At 44.6% G+C, this 14,828-nt stretch overlaps 1 protein-coding gene and 1 long non-coding RNA gene across 2 annotated transcripts; one reads left to right on the top strand and one right to left on the bottom strand.

Moving 5' to 3' along the window:
* Window positions 1-1,221: 1,221 nt before the first annotated feature.
* On the bottom strand, window positions 1,222-6,901 carry LOC110507927. The gene is made up of 5 exons (XM_021588348.2): window positions 5,750-6,901; window positions 5,463-5,520; window positions 5,104-5,163; window positions 4,687-4,950; window positions 1,222-2,904 (listed from the first exon to the last, which is right to left on the bottom strand). The coding sequence occupies exons 1-5, from the start codon at window positions 6,269-6,271 to the stop codon at window positions 2,348-2,350; spliced, it is 1,461 nt and encodes a 486-aa protein (XP_021444023.2). The 5' UTR covers window positions 6,272-6,901; the 3' UTR covers window positions 1,222-2,347.
* Window positions 6,902-7,143: 242 nt separating this feature from the next.
* Window positions 7,144-14,562, top strand: LOC110507265. The gene is made up of 5 exons (XR_002471095.2): window positions 7,144-7,462; window positions 8,080-8,183; window positions 10,249-10,379; window positions 13,300-13,464; window positions 13,584-14,562. It is a non-coding gene; the product is annotated as an uncharacterized LOC110507265 (long non-coding RNA).
* The last annotated feature ends 266 nt before the right edge of the window (window positions 14,563-14,828 follow it).

The raw sequence follows: 14,828 nt of genomic DNA, 5'->3' as shown, positions 1-14,828 counted from the left end.
GCAGTCTTCTGTAGCAGCCACCACTGTAGCAGCCTGCTGTAGCAGCCTGTAGCAGCCTTCTGTAGCAGCCTTCTGTAGCAGCCTTCTGTAGCAGTCGCGACTGTAGCAGCCACCTCTGTAGCAGTCGCCACTGTAGCAGCCTTCTGTAGCAGCCTCCACTGTAGCATTCTTCTGTAGCAGCCTTCTGTAGCAGCCTTCTGTAGCAGCCTTCTGTAGCAGTCACCACTGTAGCAGCCTTCTGTAGCAGGCTTCTGTAGCAGTCTTCTGTAGCAGCCACCACTGTAGCAGCCTTCTGTAGCAGCCTGTAGCAGCCTTCTGTAGCAGCCTTCTGTAGCAGCCTTCTGTAGCAGTCGCGACTGTAGCAGCCACCTCTGTAGCAGTCGCCACTGTAGCAGCCTTCTGTAGCAGCCTCCACTGTAGCATTCTTCTGTAGCAGCCTTCTGTAGCAGTCGCCACTGTACCAGCCTTCTGTAGCAGCCTTCTTTAGCAGTCACCAATGTAGCAGCCTTCTGTAGCAGCCTTCTGTAGCAGTCTTCTGTAGCAGTCTTCTGTAGCAGCCTTCTGTAGCAGCCTTCTGTAGCAGCCTTCTGTAGCAGTCGCCACTGTAGCAGCCTTCTGTAGCAGCCTTCTGTAGCAGTCTCCACTGTAGCAGCCTTCTGTAGCAGCCTTCTGTAGCAGTCGCCACTCTAGCAGCCTTCTGTAGCAGCCTTCTGTAGCAGCCACCACTGTAGCAGTCGCCACTGTAGCAGCCTTCTGTAGCAGCCTTCTGTAGCAGCCTTCTGTAGCAGCCGCCACTGTAGCAGCCTTCTGTAGTAGTCGCCACTGTAGCAGCCTTCTGTAGCAGCCACCACTGTAGCAGGCTTCATTATTTAATTAATGTTACCAGACCGGTGTGCCTGTTATACCACTATAACTCGGCCTACACTTTGGCGCCAAAAGGGTAGAATAAAAGTCTATGTGGTTGTTCTTTTCTACAGCTGTTCCCGTGTTGCTTACAGATCTGTTCCCCCCTCGATAAGCAAACACCAGGCTTGAATCACCCCCACCCCCCCAATCCAGCAGAAACACCATTACTGAGCGCCTTTGAATTCTGCATCATCCGCATCTAATTTTGTTTATAAGAGTGAAATTACTTTCGCACTTTATTTTAAGCGGCTTTAGAAAGTTGATAGTTCTCAAGAGTCGAGGACCCAGTGATAACTGGGTATACACATTTTGTTGGTTGCACATTTTTATTCCTGCGGTAAAAACTTTTTTTTTTTTTTACAATGTGGTTTACAGCTGATTTACAATCTGGGTGGTCTGACCAAATGATACCAGTGTCTGTTCCACAACATGCAAACAGCAGAAAAAAAGAAAAGAGAGATCATGGAGAGACAGGATGGGACAGAAGGAAATCCCTCTTTAATACTACTTCCTGGTTCAGATGACCAGACAAATAATGTTGCAGTAGGATTTAATATCACAATCAATTGGACAAACAATCTAACATTTCTGACTTATTCCTGCTCCAACCATCTCTCCACCTGCTACATTTCTATAAAGGCCTACTCCTTCCCTTTATCTTTGTCATTCCCTCTTTCCCTGCCTGTCTTTTGAAGTCGTAGGGTCCTGTGGTCATCAGAGGTCTTCTGGGCCCAGCCCATTCATGCACGCCACACACACACACACACACACACACACACACACACACACACACACACACACACACACACACACACACACACACACACACACACACACACACACACACACACACACACACACACACACACACACACAAACGTCCTGCGGGATAAACGTACGTTACCACCTGTCTTTGTGACCCTGAGTCAACACTGGTAGTGTTACCGCCACTGACTCCCACGCCTCACAATCTCACACACACACATCACCACCATCCGTATCAACCCTACTGTCCTACAATCAACCCCCACACCAGAGTATGGGACCCCCAGTGAGACATCCTCCTAACACTCCCACAGACAGCGCTGGCCCAGCCCCAAACCTCCAGGGGTTGTGTAGCTGAGAGGAAGTCCAGCATCCTGGGGAGAAGTCACAGAGAGTTCTTCAGAGATGGGAAATTAGACATGGAAATGGTCATCCAAAGATCAAACTCATCCCAAAGAGTTGGTGTGTTATTCACTTTTCTCCCATCATACAGCAGAAGAATGGTCCTTCCATCTCACAAGTTTATACCAAATTTGTCACATTGTCATGACCAACCTTGTGACAACCTATTTTCAATGTGACGATGTGCTAGCGTGATGTGGTAGCAGTTTGCTCCTATCACCAGCAGGGTAGAGGCCCTTCATTGTACAAGGTACTATACTCTGTCCTCCATATGTCACTCTGCCCCCGCCTCCTTTCCCTCTTTCCCAGAATGGAGAGCTGCTCCTGGGCTGAGGCTGAAGCTGAGGCCTGGGCCTGGTTCGGCCAGAGTGGAGCAGGATGACCCAAAACTGGACACCAGCCCTGAGTCAGAATCTGACACCGCCAGCTCCTCAAACTTCTGGATGACCATCCGTACAGACCGGAAGGGCATGTCTCTGCGCCAGCGACCCCCACCAGCTCCAGTGGGCCCTCTATAGTCAGATGCTCGGCTGAGAAAGACGTGGGGTGGAGGGGGTAGGCCACAGTGGAGCCTCAGCCTGCCCTGGCCCAGCCCCAGAGCGGGACGTACCCCAGCATGGCTGAAGCGAGTGGGTAGGGTGGCCAGGTGCTCCTGGGTCAGAGGGTTGTGGAAGCTCAACGTCCCTCCACCCATGTTGAGGAACAGCCCTAGGGTCTTGATCTGGGGTGGCACGGCACGTAAGGGCTCCCGACGGCTATCATACACAGTGGAGAAGGACAAGCCCCGCCTTTCCAGCCACCAGCCGCAAGCATCGTCCAATGAGCTCACTCCTGTATGGAAAATAGGAAAGATGGTTGCTTTCTGAGTCACAAAAAAGACATAATGGGAAATGATGTCTTCAAATATTGTGCCAATAAACTTTTCAATGTCACCATGAAATAGGATAGTCTGTATGCCTGACTGTTTATGCACTCAACAACAATTTGTTGCCTCATTTGGCCTGAATTAAAACCTGATATTGGAGTAGAAACAGACTGGCACCCGCACACCCACAGTGTTTCCGCCATATGTATTTATCAGCGGCGGTGCGTGGCCGCCACAATTTTTAAAATTTTTCATATCGTTATACCCTTCAAAAGTTTGGGGTTCTTAGAAATGTCCTTGTTTTTGAAAGAAAAACACCTTTTTTGACAATTTTTTCTCTCTTTTATTTCAAAAACAAGGACATTTCTAAGAACCCCAAACTTTTGAACGGTAGTGTATGTGTATGTTTTATTATTCTGTTTTTATTATAATGTATACAGGGCTCTCTAGTAAAATTGATTTTTCATCTCAATGTGACTCTCTGTTTAAATAAAGGTTAAATAAAAAACATGTAAAAAATATTGTAGTGTTTTTGTGGACTGTATTGTAATAAAACTCAGTTTTTGGTTTATTATCTTTGACATAGCAGTGGGGGCTTTGTCCTTGAGGAAATCTAAAGGACAAAATACTCAAAGAGCACATTTTCCATAACCTGTAGGTAGGACTAAGGTCTGAACAGACAGTTCAGGGCTTCTGTAAGGAACACAATACATGGTCTATAATTGGCATGTAGGTTTCTCACTTATGGGTGGAACATATTAGGATATGGGGGAGGGTAATGGACAGGGTATATGCAAATGAAATATTGTAGTATATACACTATAGTAATTACCGTAATGTTTTTGCAGACAGTAGTGTTTTTGTGGATGTGACTAGTATTTACTGTAGTGTTTGTGGTCTGTAGCATACTGTAGTATTTACTATAGTATTTTACAGTATACTACACCATTCTATAGTAAGTACTACACATAATAGAGATATACTACAGTGTGTCGTATAGTATTCTACAGTATAGTACAGTTTACTACTGAATTCTATAGAAAGTATCGTAGTATTCTATAGTAAACTGTAGTATTTTTTCATGTGAGATAGGCATGAGTGAGCAATAATATGTGAAATATCAATGCGGTTCCCATCCCATATTACCTCGCTAAGTATCCCTATTCCCTAAGTACAGCTCTGTCGACAGTGCCAGTCATCATGGTCAACAACCACTAATAGGTATTTGGCCTGACTCCCTACAGTTAATGATGAAGCTGCACATTTCTGTCATATTTAATGCAAATCAACAGATTGTTTATGGTTTGTTGCTGGGCTAAAATTTTTAGAGTTTTCTGTTGTTTACAGAGAGCAGATGTCAATATGCCTTGTAAGCCAAAATGTAATTGTTCAATAAAAAATGCAATTGTTTAGTGGTTCAGCCAAGCGCTGGGATATCCCTGCTGACATCCTGTTCACCACTAGGTGGCACCACAGAGCAGAGTTGAAGGATGTGAATGAACTTTATGTAGGACAGACAGCCTGTGTCCTGTGTGCGGGAGCATTTGCACAAGACTGTCTGTATGTATTTGTAGGCTACAACATGATTGTGTAAGAAATGTAGCCCATGGGAATTCATATTTATCTCCATCAGTAGGAATTTATCAGCATGCCAGAAGCTAAGACTATTATTATCAAAGCAGGGATTTGTACTTGTTCTGCCACTACCAGTAAATCATGGCCAGGTGGATTAGGGTGCACTTCCTCACCTATCCTGTAGAGGGTGCTGTTGCATACGTCCACCTCCCAGTAGAACTGACCCCTGATGATGACCACGTCCCCACACACCTGAGGGAGGGGATGGGGGGCAGACTCCTGGGATTCAGTGCTTGTTACTGACCCTGTGACCCTGTTTCCATGATGGCGAGAGGGTAGTGGCGGAGGGCTTGGTCCGTGGAACGTCACAGTGAGAGAAGAGGTGGAGAGATGGAGGGATGGAGCAGCAGCAGAGGGGTCCAGGGTGAACGTCAGACCTGGGAAGGGAGAGATGAAGACGAAAGAGCAGGTGAAACCTGATTTCCTCTAACCAGGGGCATTGTAATTAATAACATTTGTATTTTTACTCTTCTTCTACACAGTATATCAAGACATCCTTGGATAAAGAGTCTTGCATTGGACTCACTGACCTGAGACAGACTGTTCCATCTCCTCCTCTCGTAGATCTATAGTTCCCTCCAGTGATGAGCCTGCATCCATGGATACGCAGAGAGAAAAGAGACCGTTAAAACAGACACAACACAGTTGGCGCCATTTAAAGCCTTACTCAGTAAAGCATGTAGGGAAGTAAGCCTGCCAGATTCTCCTTAACCCACTTCATTCTCCCTTTCCCATGAGGCCTGACGGTATTCAGAGGAACTAGAGGCCCAACACCGTGATGAGTAACAGCAACAACAATAACAACTGCCTGGCATGTCTCCCAGTTTTAACCTTGAGCTCACAAAATGTGTCTAACCTAGACTAACTGCCAAGGTGCCATTTCACTCACCACATGCAGCAGTGATCTGGTCCGTGACATCCTCTTTGTCTCTGCCGAATGGATTCCTCTGCATGTGGGATTAGTGGAGGTGGGGTGGGAAGGAATGGGAAGATGTGTTAGGGAGGCTTATGTCACTGGGTCACTTGGAAGGGGTGACCTGTATCCATCCAAAGATTGAATAGGGCAATGGGAGAAGATTGTGCATCCATAAGGCTAGTGTGCCTCTCACTTGTCTAAAACAAAGATGAAATAAGCCTACCTATCCAACATGAAAAGAAAAGAACAAGCTTAGTTACCTGTGAGAAGGCCTTCATCCCTTCTTCCGCCTGGTCCCCAGCACTACTGGCTGTCCACCCAGGGGTCAGGGTGGGGTCGGGGGGCAGGCAACAGGTGGCAGAAGCCCACTCCCAGCATGGCAGCTCCACAGGGTGGCGACAGCAAGGGCACAGCACGGCACACACAGGCGTACTGGTAGAGCGGTGGTGGGCAGAATAGGTGCCACCACGGGAAGCATGGGACACACCGTCCCCTTCCTCATCCAGTACACATTGCCCTGCCCCCTCTCCACATCGCCCTGCCCCCTCTCCACCTCCTACACAGCGCCCACACAGGGTATGGGAGCATGGTAGGAGAAGGGCAACGTCAAAACCACGCCTACAGGACGGGCATAGAGAAGATTTAGCCAAATCATGATGACCCTCCTCTTCTCCCTTCTCTTCCTCTTCTTGTTCCGCCTCTTTTCCCTCCTCTTCTTCCTCACCCTGCTGATTGTCAATCTTTTGTTGTGTTCCGTCAAGACGGGGTGGTGTCCTACGCATTATTGGCAGATGAAAAGTTGAGTTGAATGCATTTATAGCTCAATATCATATCACATTTGTCAAATTTATTTTGCCTTCACCAAAGCAAAGGTCAGCATAGTAAACCTGTCTCTACAGTCGACATGTACTGTCGACAATTCAGTAGTAAGGGGGCCATCCCTGAATTAAGTCTTTAACCATTACAGTATTCCGAGAGCCTTTCCTTGGTCAACACAAAGGACACATGCTCTCCTATCTTCCTTAGAAATACACAATGAGGAGAGATCCCCCACTGTACAAAGATATCCTTTTCTAGGAGATTTCAAAAGAGATTTTTCCTCAACAGGTCACAAAGATATCCAACTCTGGTAAATCAAAGATCCTCTTCTTTGACAGATCAAAGATGTCCCCCACACAGATGGATGATGGATGACACAGTAGGCTGCATTCACACGGAGTGAGATGTTAGAGCTAGACCTATTTCTGTCCTTTTCTTCTGCCTCACTTTTGCTGTTCTATCTATCTCCCTATGCTGATGTTGAGCATGCTGTGCTACGTAGGTTGGCAAGACAGACAGAGGAAAATAAAATAAATGAAACAGAGAAAGAGAAAGGCAAATAGGAGAAAGAGAGAGAGAGAGCAACAGCCAGAGAAGAGAGCAGCCTTTTATTAGACACTCATTGCTTGCCGTTGCCATGGTGATGGCCTTCCATAAAGACGTCAGTAAAGCCGGCCCACTGAATGAAGACACACACACGCACACACGCACACACGCACACACGCACACACACACACTAGTGATTAATGTAATGGTCACACGCAGACACTCATAGACACTAATTTGTCATGCAAACCTTTTCCTTTCTGTATCCCTCTCTCCGTGTCTCCTCCTGTACTACGTAGATTATCTGAAAGGGTTTTCGCTACATGATGTGAATTTAAAGATCTGCCCCAGCTCTATCACCGTGGTTACACTTTCTGTCTGTCTCCATATGGGCTGGTGGGGCCATTGTTCCCCGGGCCACTCTACAACACCAGGGCCAGGTTGTGGTCAGCTAAAAATGGGCTTCTGGGGTGAAAGGGTGCAGGACGGAGGAGGGGTAGGAAGTAGGAGGAGGAAAGAGGGGAAGCAGGAGGATAAAGAGGGAGCTCAGTTGGTATAGCATGGCGCTTGCAACACCAGCATAGTGGATTTGATTTCCGGGACCACCTGTAAGTAAAAATATATGCCCCTATTTGGATAAAAGTGTTTGCAAAATGGTATATATTATTATATATACTGTATATTATAGGAGGACTACTGCGGCTGGGCAGAGAGGTAGGGGACTTATCTCTCCACTGAACTATTTCTAGTGTCTTTCACTCTAAACACCAAGCACGGCTTTTAATCCAATCTTGATATCAGCATAATTCACAGTGTGTGTGTGGTAGGAGTTGGAGTGGATAATGTAAACGGCATGAGAGTGCTCAGTGCTGACCAAACCTGCACGCAGTATGCATGTCCAAAGGTAATTTCTTAGCAAGCAAAATCCAGTGTGGTAGATTAGGCAATAGCTTCTATACATCCAGACATTATCAATATCCCAGGGATTAGATTATCTATTAACCCATGAAAGGAAATTGAGTTTGCCTAGGCCTACTCACAGGCACAATGACAATGTAGAAAATAAGAGATGATCAAACGATACTCATATTATAGTATCTTCTTTGAGCTAAAAGACAACCGGTTTGTCTTGTTCTATTCAGATGTGTTTTCCTGTATCCCATTTCATACCACTTTTGGGAGAGTTCTCAGGGGGACAATTGTTTCTCTTATGTTCCCACTGTAGACAGTGTCGCAAACGCCTATGATTCCCCTCCTGGATTAAATGGAACATGGGGACGAGCACCATGGAAGAAAATGCTGCTATTGAGGGGCGTCATGCGCACAAGAGTGAGTTATGGCTTTAAGCAGTGGGTATCCAACTGCGCTTTGCAATAGGCCTATATAAGATACTAATACACATGCAATGTGAATTATTTATGTTTTTGTTATCAGTGTGGTTTATTAGACCCCTCAAGTGATGATATATTAGTAAAATAAGTATATGCATGGTGAAAATATGTATGCTTTACTGAAAATGTGACACACTAACATAACATGTGACATACAAAGGGGAATTGTGTGCATTATTCATTGATATGCATTTCTTTAAGATGTTATTGGAATACACTACATTAGCAAAAGTATGTGGACACTTGCTGGTCGAACGTCTCATTCCAAAATCATGGGCATTAATATGGAGTTGGTCCCCCCCCTCTGCTGCTATAACAGCCTCCATTCTTCTGGGAAGGATTTCCACTAGATGTTGGAACATTGCTGCGGGGACTGGCTTCCATTCAGCCAAAAGAGCATTAGTGAGGTCGGCACTAATGTTGGCCGATTAGGCCTGGCTTGCAGTCGGTGTTCCAATTCATCCCAAAGGTGTTCGATGGGGTTATCAGGGCTCTGTGCAGGCCAGTCAAGTTCTTCCACACCGATCTCGGTGAACCATTTCTGTATGGACCTTGCTTTGTGCACGTGGGTATTGTCATGCTGAAACAGGAAAGGGCCTTCCCCCAACTGTTGCCACAGAATCGTCTTGAATGTCATTGTATGCTGTAGCGTTAAGATTTCCATTCACTGGAACTAAGGGGTCTAGCCCGAACCATGAACAACAGCCCCAGACCATTATTCTTCCTCCACCAATCTTTACAGTTGGCACTATGCATTCGGGCAGATAGCGTTCTCCTGGCATCCGCCAAACCCAGATTCGTCCTTCGGACTGCCAGATGGTGAAGCGTGATTCATCACTCCAGAGAATGCGTTTCCACTGCTCCAGAGTCCAATGGCGGAAAGCTTTACACCTCTCCAGCTGACGCTTGGCATTGCGAATGGTGATCTTAGGCTTGTGTGCGGCTGTTCGGCCATGGAAACCCATTTAATAAAGCTCCTGATGAACAGTTCTTGTGTTGATGTTGCTTCCAGGGGCAGTTTGGAACTCGGTAGCCAGTGTTGCAACCGAAGACAGACGATTTTACGCGCTACTCGTTCAGTTCTGTGGGCTTGGATGGCCTATCACTTAACAGCTGAACAGGTTGCTCCTGGACATTTCCACTTAACAATAACAGCACTTACAGTTGACCAGGGCAGCTCTAGCGAGGCAGAAATTTGACAAACTGATTTGTGGGAAAGGTGGCATCCTATGACTGTGCCATGTAGAAAGCCACTGAGCTATTCAGTAAGGCCTATCTACTGACAATGTTTGTCTATGGAGATTGCATGGCTGCGTGCTTGATTTTATACACCTGTCAGAAACGAGTGTGGCTGAAATAGCCGAATCTACTAATTTGAAGGGGCGTCCACATACTTTTGTATCTATATTGTGTGTCTTTTAAAATGTACCCCAATACATCTTTTAGGCATCTGAATGATGATCTTTCGTTTGTGCAAAACAATAAACATTTTTAAGGAGAAATATACACATCAGTTTAATAGTAAATATTCTATTGGGCCTATCCTTTTTAGATCATACATAGAAATATCATGTTTAGACTTGCCCAATAGAATTTTGAACTTTGATTTTATATATGGAAGATAAGATATCTGTTATGGTCTTTTGTTGGACCAGAGGGAAATCAGAGAATGGAACTTGGCATTCTTTTTGTTATTGAGCAGAACTTGTTGAAGCAGCTCAGTTCACCTGTTGGGTAATCTATGGACAGTAATAAAACAATGGCTTTTCTCAAGAAGATAACACTTGGCTTGGCTCCTGTGTTAAAAGAGTTTCAAAAAAGTCCCAAAGAAACACCCTGTGTAAGAGACATTAGGCGGAAACATATTGTGTGAATGTGGTCAAATCTACCTCTTTTAGAGCCACTGAACTGGTGGAGAAACAGAGGCCATCTTGGTTTTAGTCTGGGACACATTCACCATTGTAATCCTAAACCTAAATAATCTCTGCTCTTCACTCCTTTAGGACTTTTACTCCTGTTGTTGCTCGTGGTTTCTTCTAAGGTACCCAACGTCCAGACGAGATCAATCGACTTTGTGTGAGACACACACGACTGGAGAAACATGAACAACATGAAGGACCTGGAAGTTGCCATGGTGAGAAACAGACTTACACATTCTGTGTATCTTATCTGTATTATACAGTGCCTTGCGAAAGTATTCGGCCCCCTTGAACTTTGCGACCTTTTGCAACATTTCAGGCTTCAAACATAAAGATATAAAACTGTATTTTTTTGTGAAGAATCAACAACAAGTGGGACACAAACATGAAGTGGAACAACATTTATTGGATATTTCAAACTTTTTTAACAAATCAAAAACTGAAAAATTGGGCGTGCAAAAATATTCAGCCCTTTTACTTTCAGTGCAGCAAACTCTCTCCAGAAGTTCAGTGAGGATCTCTGAATGATCCAATGTTGACCTAAATGACTAATGATGATAAATACAATCCACCTGTGTGTATGTAACAGTATAAGTTTAGACCGTCCCCTCGCCCATACCCGGGCGCGAACTAGGGACCTTCTGCACACATCAACAACTGACACCCACGAAGCATCGTTACCCATCGCTCCACAAAAGCCGCGGCCCTTGCAGAGCAAGGGGAACTACTACTTCAAGGTCTCAGAGCAAGTGACGTCACTGATTGAAACGCTATTTAGCGCCCACGCTAACTAAGCTAGCCGTTTCACATCCGTTACATGTAATCAAGTCTCCGTATCAATGCACCTGCACTGTGATAGTCTCAGAGGTCCGTCAAGAGCGCAGAGAGCATCATGAAGAACAAGGAACACACCAGGCAGGTCCGAGATACTGTTGTCAAGAAGTTTAAAGCCGGATTTGGATACAAAAAGATTTCCCAAGCTTTAAACATCCCAAGGAGCACTGTGCAAGCGATAATATTGAAATGGAAGGAGTATCAGACCACTGCAAATCTACCAAGACCTGGCCGTCCCTCTAAACTTTCAGCTCATACAAGGAGAAGACTGATCAGAGATGCAGCCAAGAGGCCCATGATCACTCTGATGAACTGCAGAGATCTACAGCTGAGGTGGGAGACTCTGTCCATAGGACAACAATCAGTCGTATATTGCACAAATCTGGCCTTTATGGAAGAGTGGCAAGAAGAAAGCCATTTCTTAAAGATATCCATAAAAAGTGTTGTTTAAAGTTTGCCACAAGCCACCTGGGAGACACACCAAACATGTGGAAGAAGGTGCTCTGGTCAGATGAAACCAAAATTGAACTTTTTGGCAACAATGCAAAACGTTATGTTTGGCGTAAAAGCAACACAGCTGAACACACCATCCCCACTGTCAAACATGGTGGTGGCAGCATCATGGTTTGGGCCTGCTTTTCTTCAGCAGGGACAGGGAAGATGGTTAAAATTGATGGGAAGATGGATGGAGCCAAATACAGGACCATTCTGGAAGAAAACCTGATGGAGTCTGCAAAAGACCTGAGACTGGGACGGAGATTTGTCTTCCAACAAGACAATGATCCAAAACATAAAGCAAAATCTACAATGGAATGGTTCAAAAATAAACATATCCAGGTGTTAGAATGGCCAAATCAAAGTCCAGACCTGAATCCAATCGTGAATCTGTGGAAAGAACTGAAAACTGCTGTTCACAAATGCTCTCCATCCAACCTCACTGAGCTCAAGCTGTTTTGCAAGGAGGAATGGGAAAAAATGTCAGTCTCTCGATGTGCAAAACTGATAGAGACATACCCCAAGCAACTTACAGCTGTAATCGCAGCAAAAGGTGGCGCTACAAAGTATTAACTTAAGGGGGCTGAATAATTTTGCACGCCCAATTTTTCAGTTTTTGATTTGTTAAAAAAGTTTGAAATATCCAATAAATGTCGTTCCACTTCATGATTGTGTCCCACTTGTTGTTGATTCTTCACAAAAAAATACAGTTTTATATCTTTATGTTTGAAGCCTGAAATGTGGCAAAAGGTCGCAAAGTTCAAGGGGGCCGAATACTTTTGCAAGGCACTGTATACTGAACACAAATATAAATGCAACATGCAACAATTTCAAAGATTTTTCAGAGATGTGGTTCATATGGAAAAAATCAGTCAATTGAATTAAATTCATTAGGCCCTAATCTATAGATTTCACTTGACTGGGAATACAGATATGCATCTGTTGGTCACAGATACTGTGACTTAAAAATATAGGCCTCACAATTGGCCTCAGGATCTCGTCACAGTATTTTTGTGCATTCAAATTGCCATCAATAAAATGCAACTGTGTTCGTTGTCGTAGCTTATGCCTGCCCATACCATAACCCCACTGCCACCATGGGGCTACTCTGTTCACAATGTTGACATCAGCAAACCGCTCGCCCACAGGCCATACACATGGTTTGCGGTTGTGAGGCCGGTTGGACGTACTGCCAAACGATGTTGTAGGCGGCTTATGGTAGAGAAATTAACATTAAATTATCTGGTAATAGCTCTGGTGGACATTCTTGCAGTCAGCATGCCAATTGCACGCTCCCTCAAAACATGAGACATTTGTGGCATTGTGTTTTGTGACAAAACTGCACATTTTTAGAGTGGCCTTTTATTGTCCCTTATATTGTCCCCATGTGTAATGATCATGCTCTTTAATCAGCTTATTGATATGCCACACCTGTCAGGTGGATGGATTATCTTGACAAAGGAGAAATGCTCACTCAAATTTGTGCACAAAATTTGAGAGAAATAAGCTTTTTGTGCATATGGAACTTTTCTGGGATCTTTTATTTCAGTTTATGAAACATGTTGCATTTATATTTTGGTTCAGTGTATCTTTACCATTTCTTTGATCCATCCAGATTACCTGTAGTGGTTCAGACCAACTCCACTCCTCCCTTCAGCTACCCTGTGTCAGAATTCTAAAGGCCTCCTGGGATCAGAAATCCCAAAATCTAATTGATAAATTCAAAGTTTTAAATTGATTGCGCGTTTGTCTCAGTCTTTGTGTGTGTGTGTGTGTGTGTGTGTGTGTGTGTGTGTGCATCCCTAGCTACAACAGAAGCATGCTGAGGTGAGAGGGGCTCTGGGGGTATTGTTGGACAGTGTGGGGAGAATGAGGACACACACCAAACTCAGCTGTCAGTTATCTTTGCTGGAGAGACTAGAGCATGGAATCACAAACTACCTGCACATAGTCACCAACCTGGACATCACGGTGAGATGGAGCACGCACGCACACACACACACACATTAATTCTTGCCAGCCCTCTCTCTCTTGTCCTCTCTCCTATTCTCCCCTCACAAATACTTGACTGTGTGTCTGTTGGTCCACAGGATGACTTGACAGACTCAGATCCAGACCCAGGCTGTCCCAGCCAGCAGAGCCAGAGTCTGAACCAAGTGCCGCAGCTGTATGGCAGGGTGCTCCGGGGGAAGCTAGAGTGGCTCTCAATGGACCTCAGAGACAGCTGCTTGGGACAGAGATGATAACCTGGGATTTCTTCTCTCTCCCTTATCAATGCTGAACTGGATGAAGAATCTAGGGTGACCAGAAGACTGCACTAGCACTTCCTGGTGGAAGCTGTCTGTACAACATGGCAGTGTTTTGCTGCCACCTGGATTTATTGATGGAGTTACAGAGCCCTCTTCTGGTGATATACAGCATGGCATGGTGTGGCACTCGTTGAGGAAATAGGTGGGATCTGAGTAGGCTACAAATGGCTGCTATCAGAAGCAGGCACTGCCAGAGTCCAATACCCAGACCAAAGAGACTGGACCTATGCTCTTATTAGATATGACAATTCTAAAGACTGTTGGCCCCACTTTAAAGTGCTACTGTGCCAACACTTGCTACATTATTTTCTCAAATGGGAATATCCACAGAGTAAAGGTAGCCATACTATGCATGGATTTCCACAGCCATGTCAGGAGGGAAAGAAACATCCATGGTGGAAATATAGTTGGTTAAAATCGATTACTGCACTGGTTGGAAGAGGAATATTCATCAAAGCCATGCTTTTGAAGAATGACTGGTTTGGAAAAAGTTGTGCCTAAAAACAATCAAAATATCACGAGGGAGAAAGTGTATTCTATATGTAGCCTCTCTCTTTGGTAATATGATGTATATGATTGATATTAAAGTGCCCATGTCAACAAACACTGATATTTTATATTGGAACAATATTTGCTCATATTTCTGTATTTGCTTAAAATTTTAAATGTGCACAATATGGTCTATATTATGAAGTTTTCTAACAAAATGAAATCATTGATAAAGTGCATTCCATTAAAGGCCCAGTGCAGTAATCATTCAGTTTTTATTGTGTTTTGTGTCATTTTGTACAACAGATGACGAAACTAACACTGTAAAAGTGTGAAAAAACATGATCAGTATTATTTCCTGATAGTTGCTGGTTGAAAATACAATCCACACAGTACCTTCTAATCAGTAGGTTTGAGAAGGGTGCAATTGTGGCCAGCAATTCGGGGCGCTGCTGCATGTGGGCATTCTTGCATCTGCAGGAACCCCTCTTCATACTTCTATTGGTACATTTTTAAGCTAAGACTCCGCTACACAGT

This window comes from Oncorhynchus mykiss, chromosome 27 (genome assembly GCF_013265735.2).
Source record: "Oncorhynchus mykiss isolate Arlee chromosome 27, USDA_OmykA_1.1, whole genome shotgun sequence".
NCBI classification, from domain to species: Eukaryota; Metazoa; Chordata; class Actinopteri; order Salmoniformes; family Salmonidae; genus Oncorhynchus; species Oncorhynchus mykiss.
This window is presented reverse-complemented; position numbering and strand designations above follow the sequence as displayed.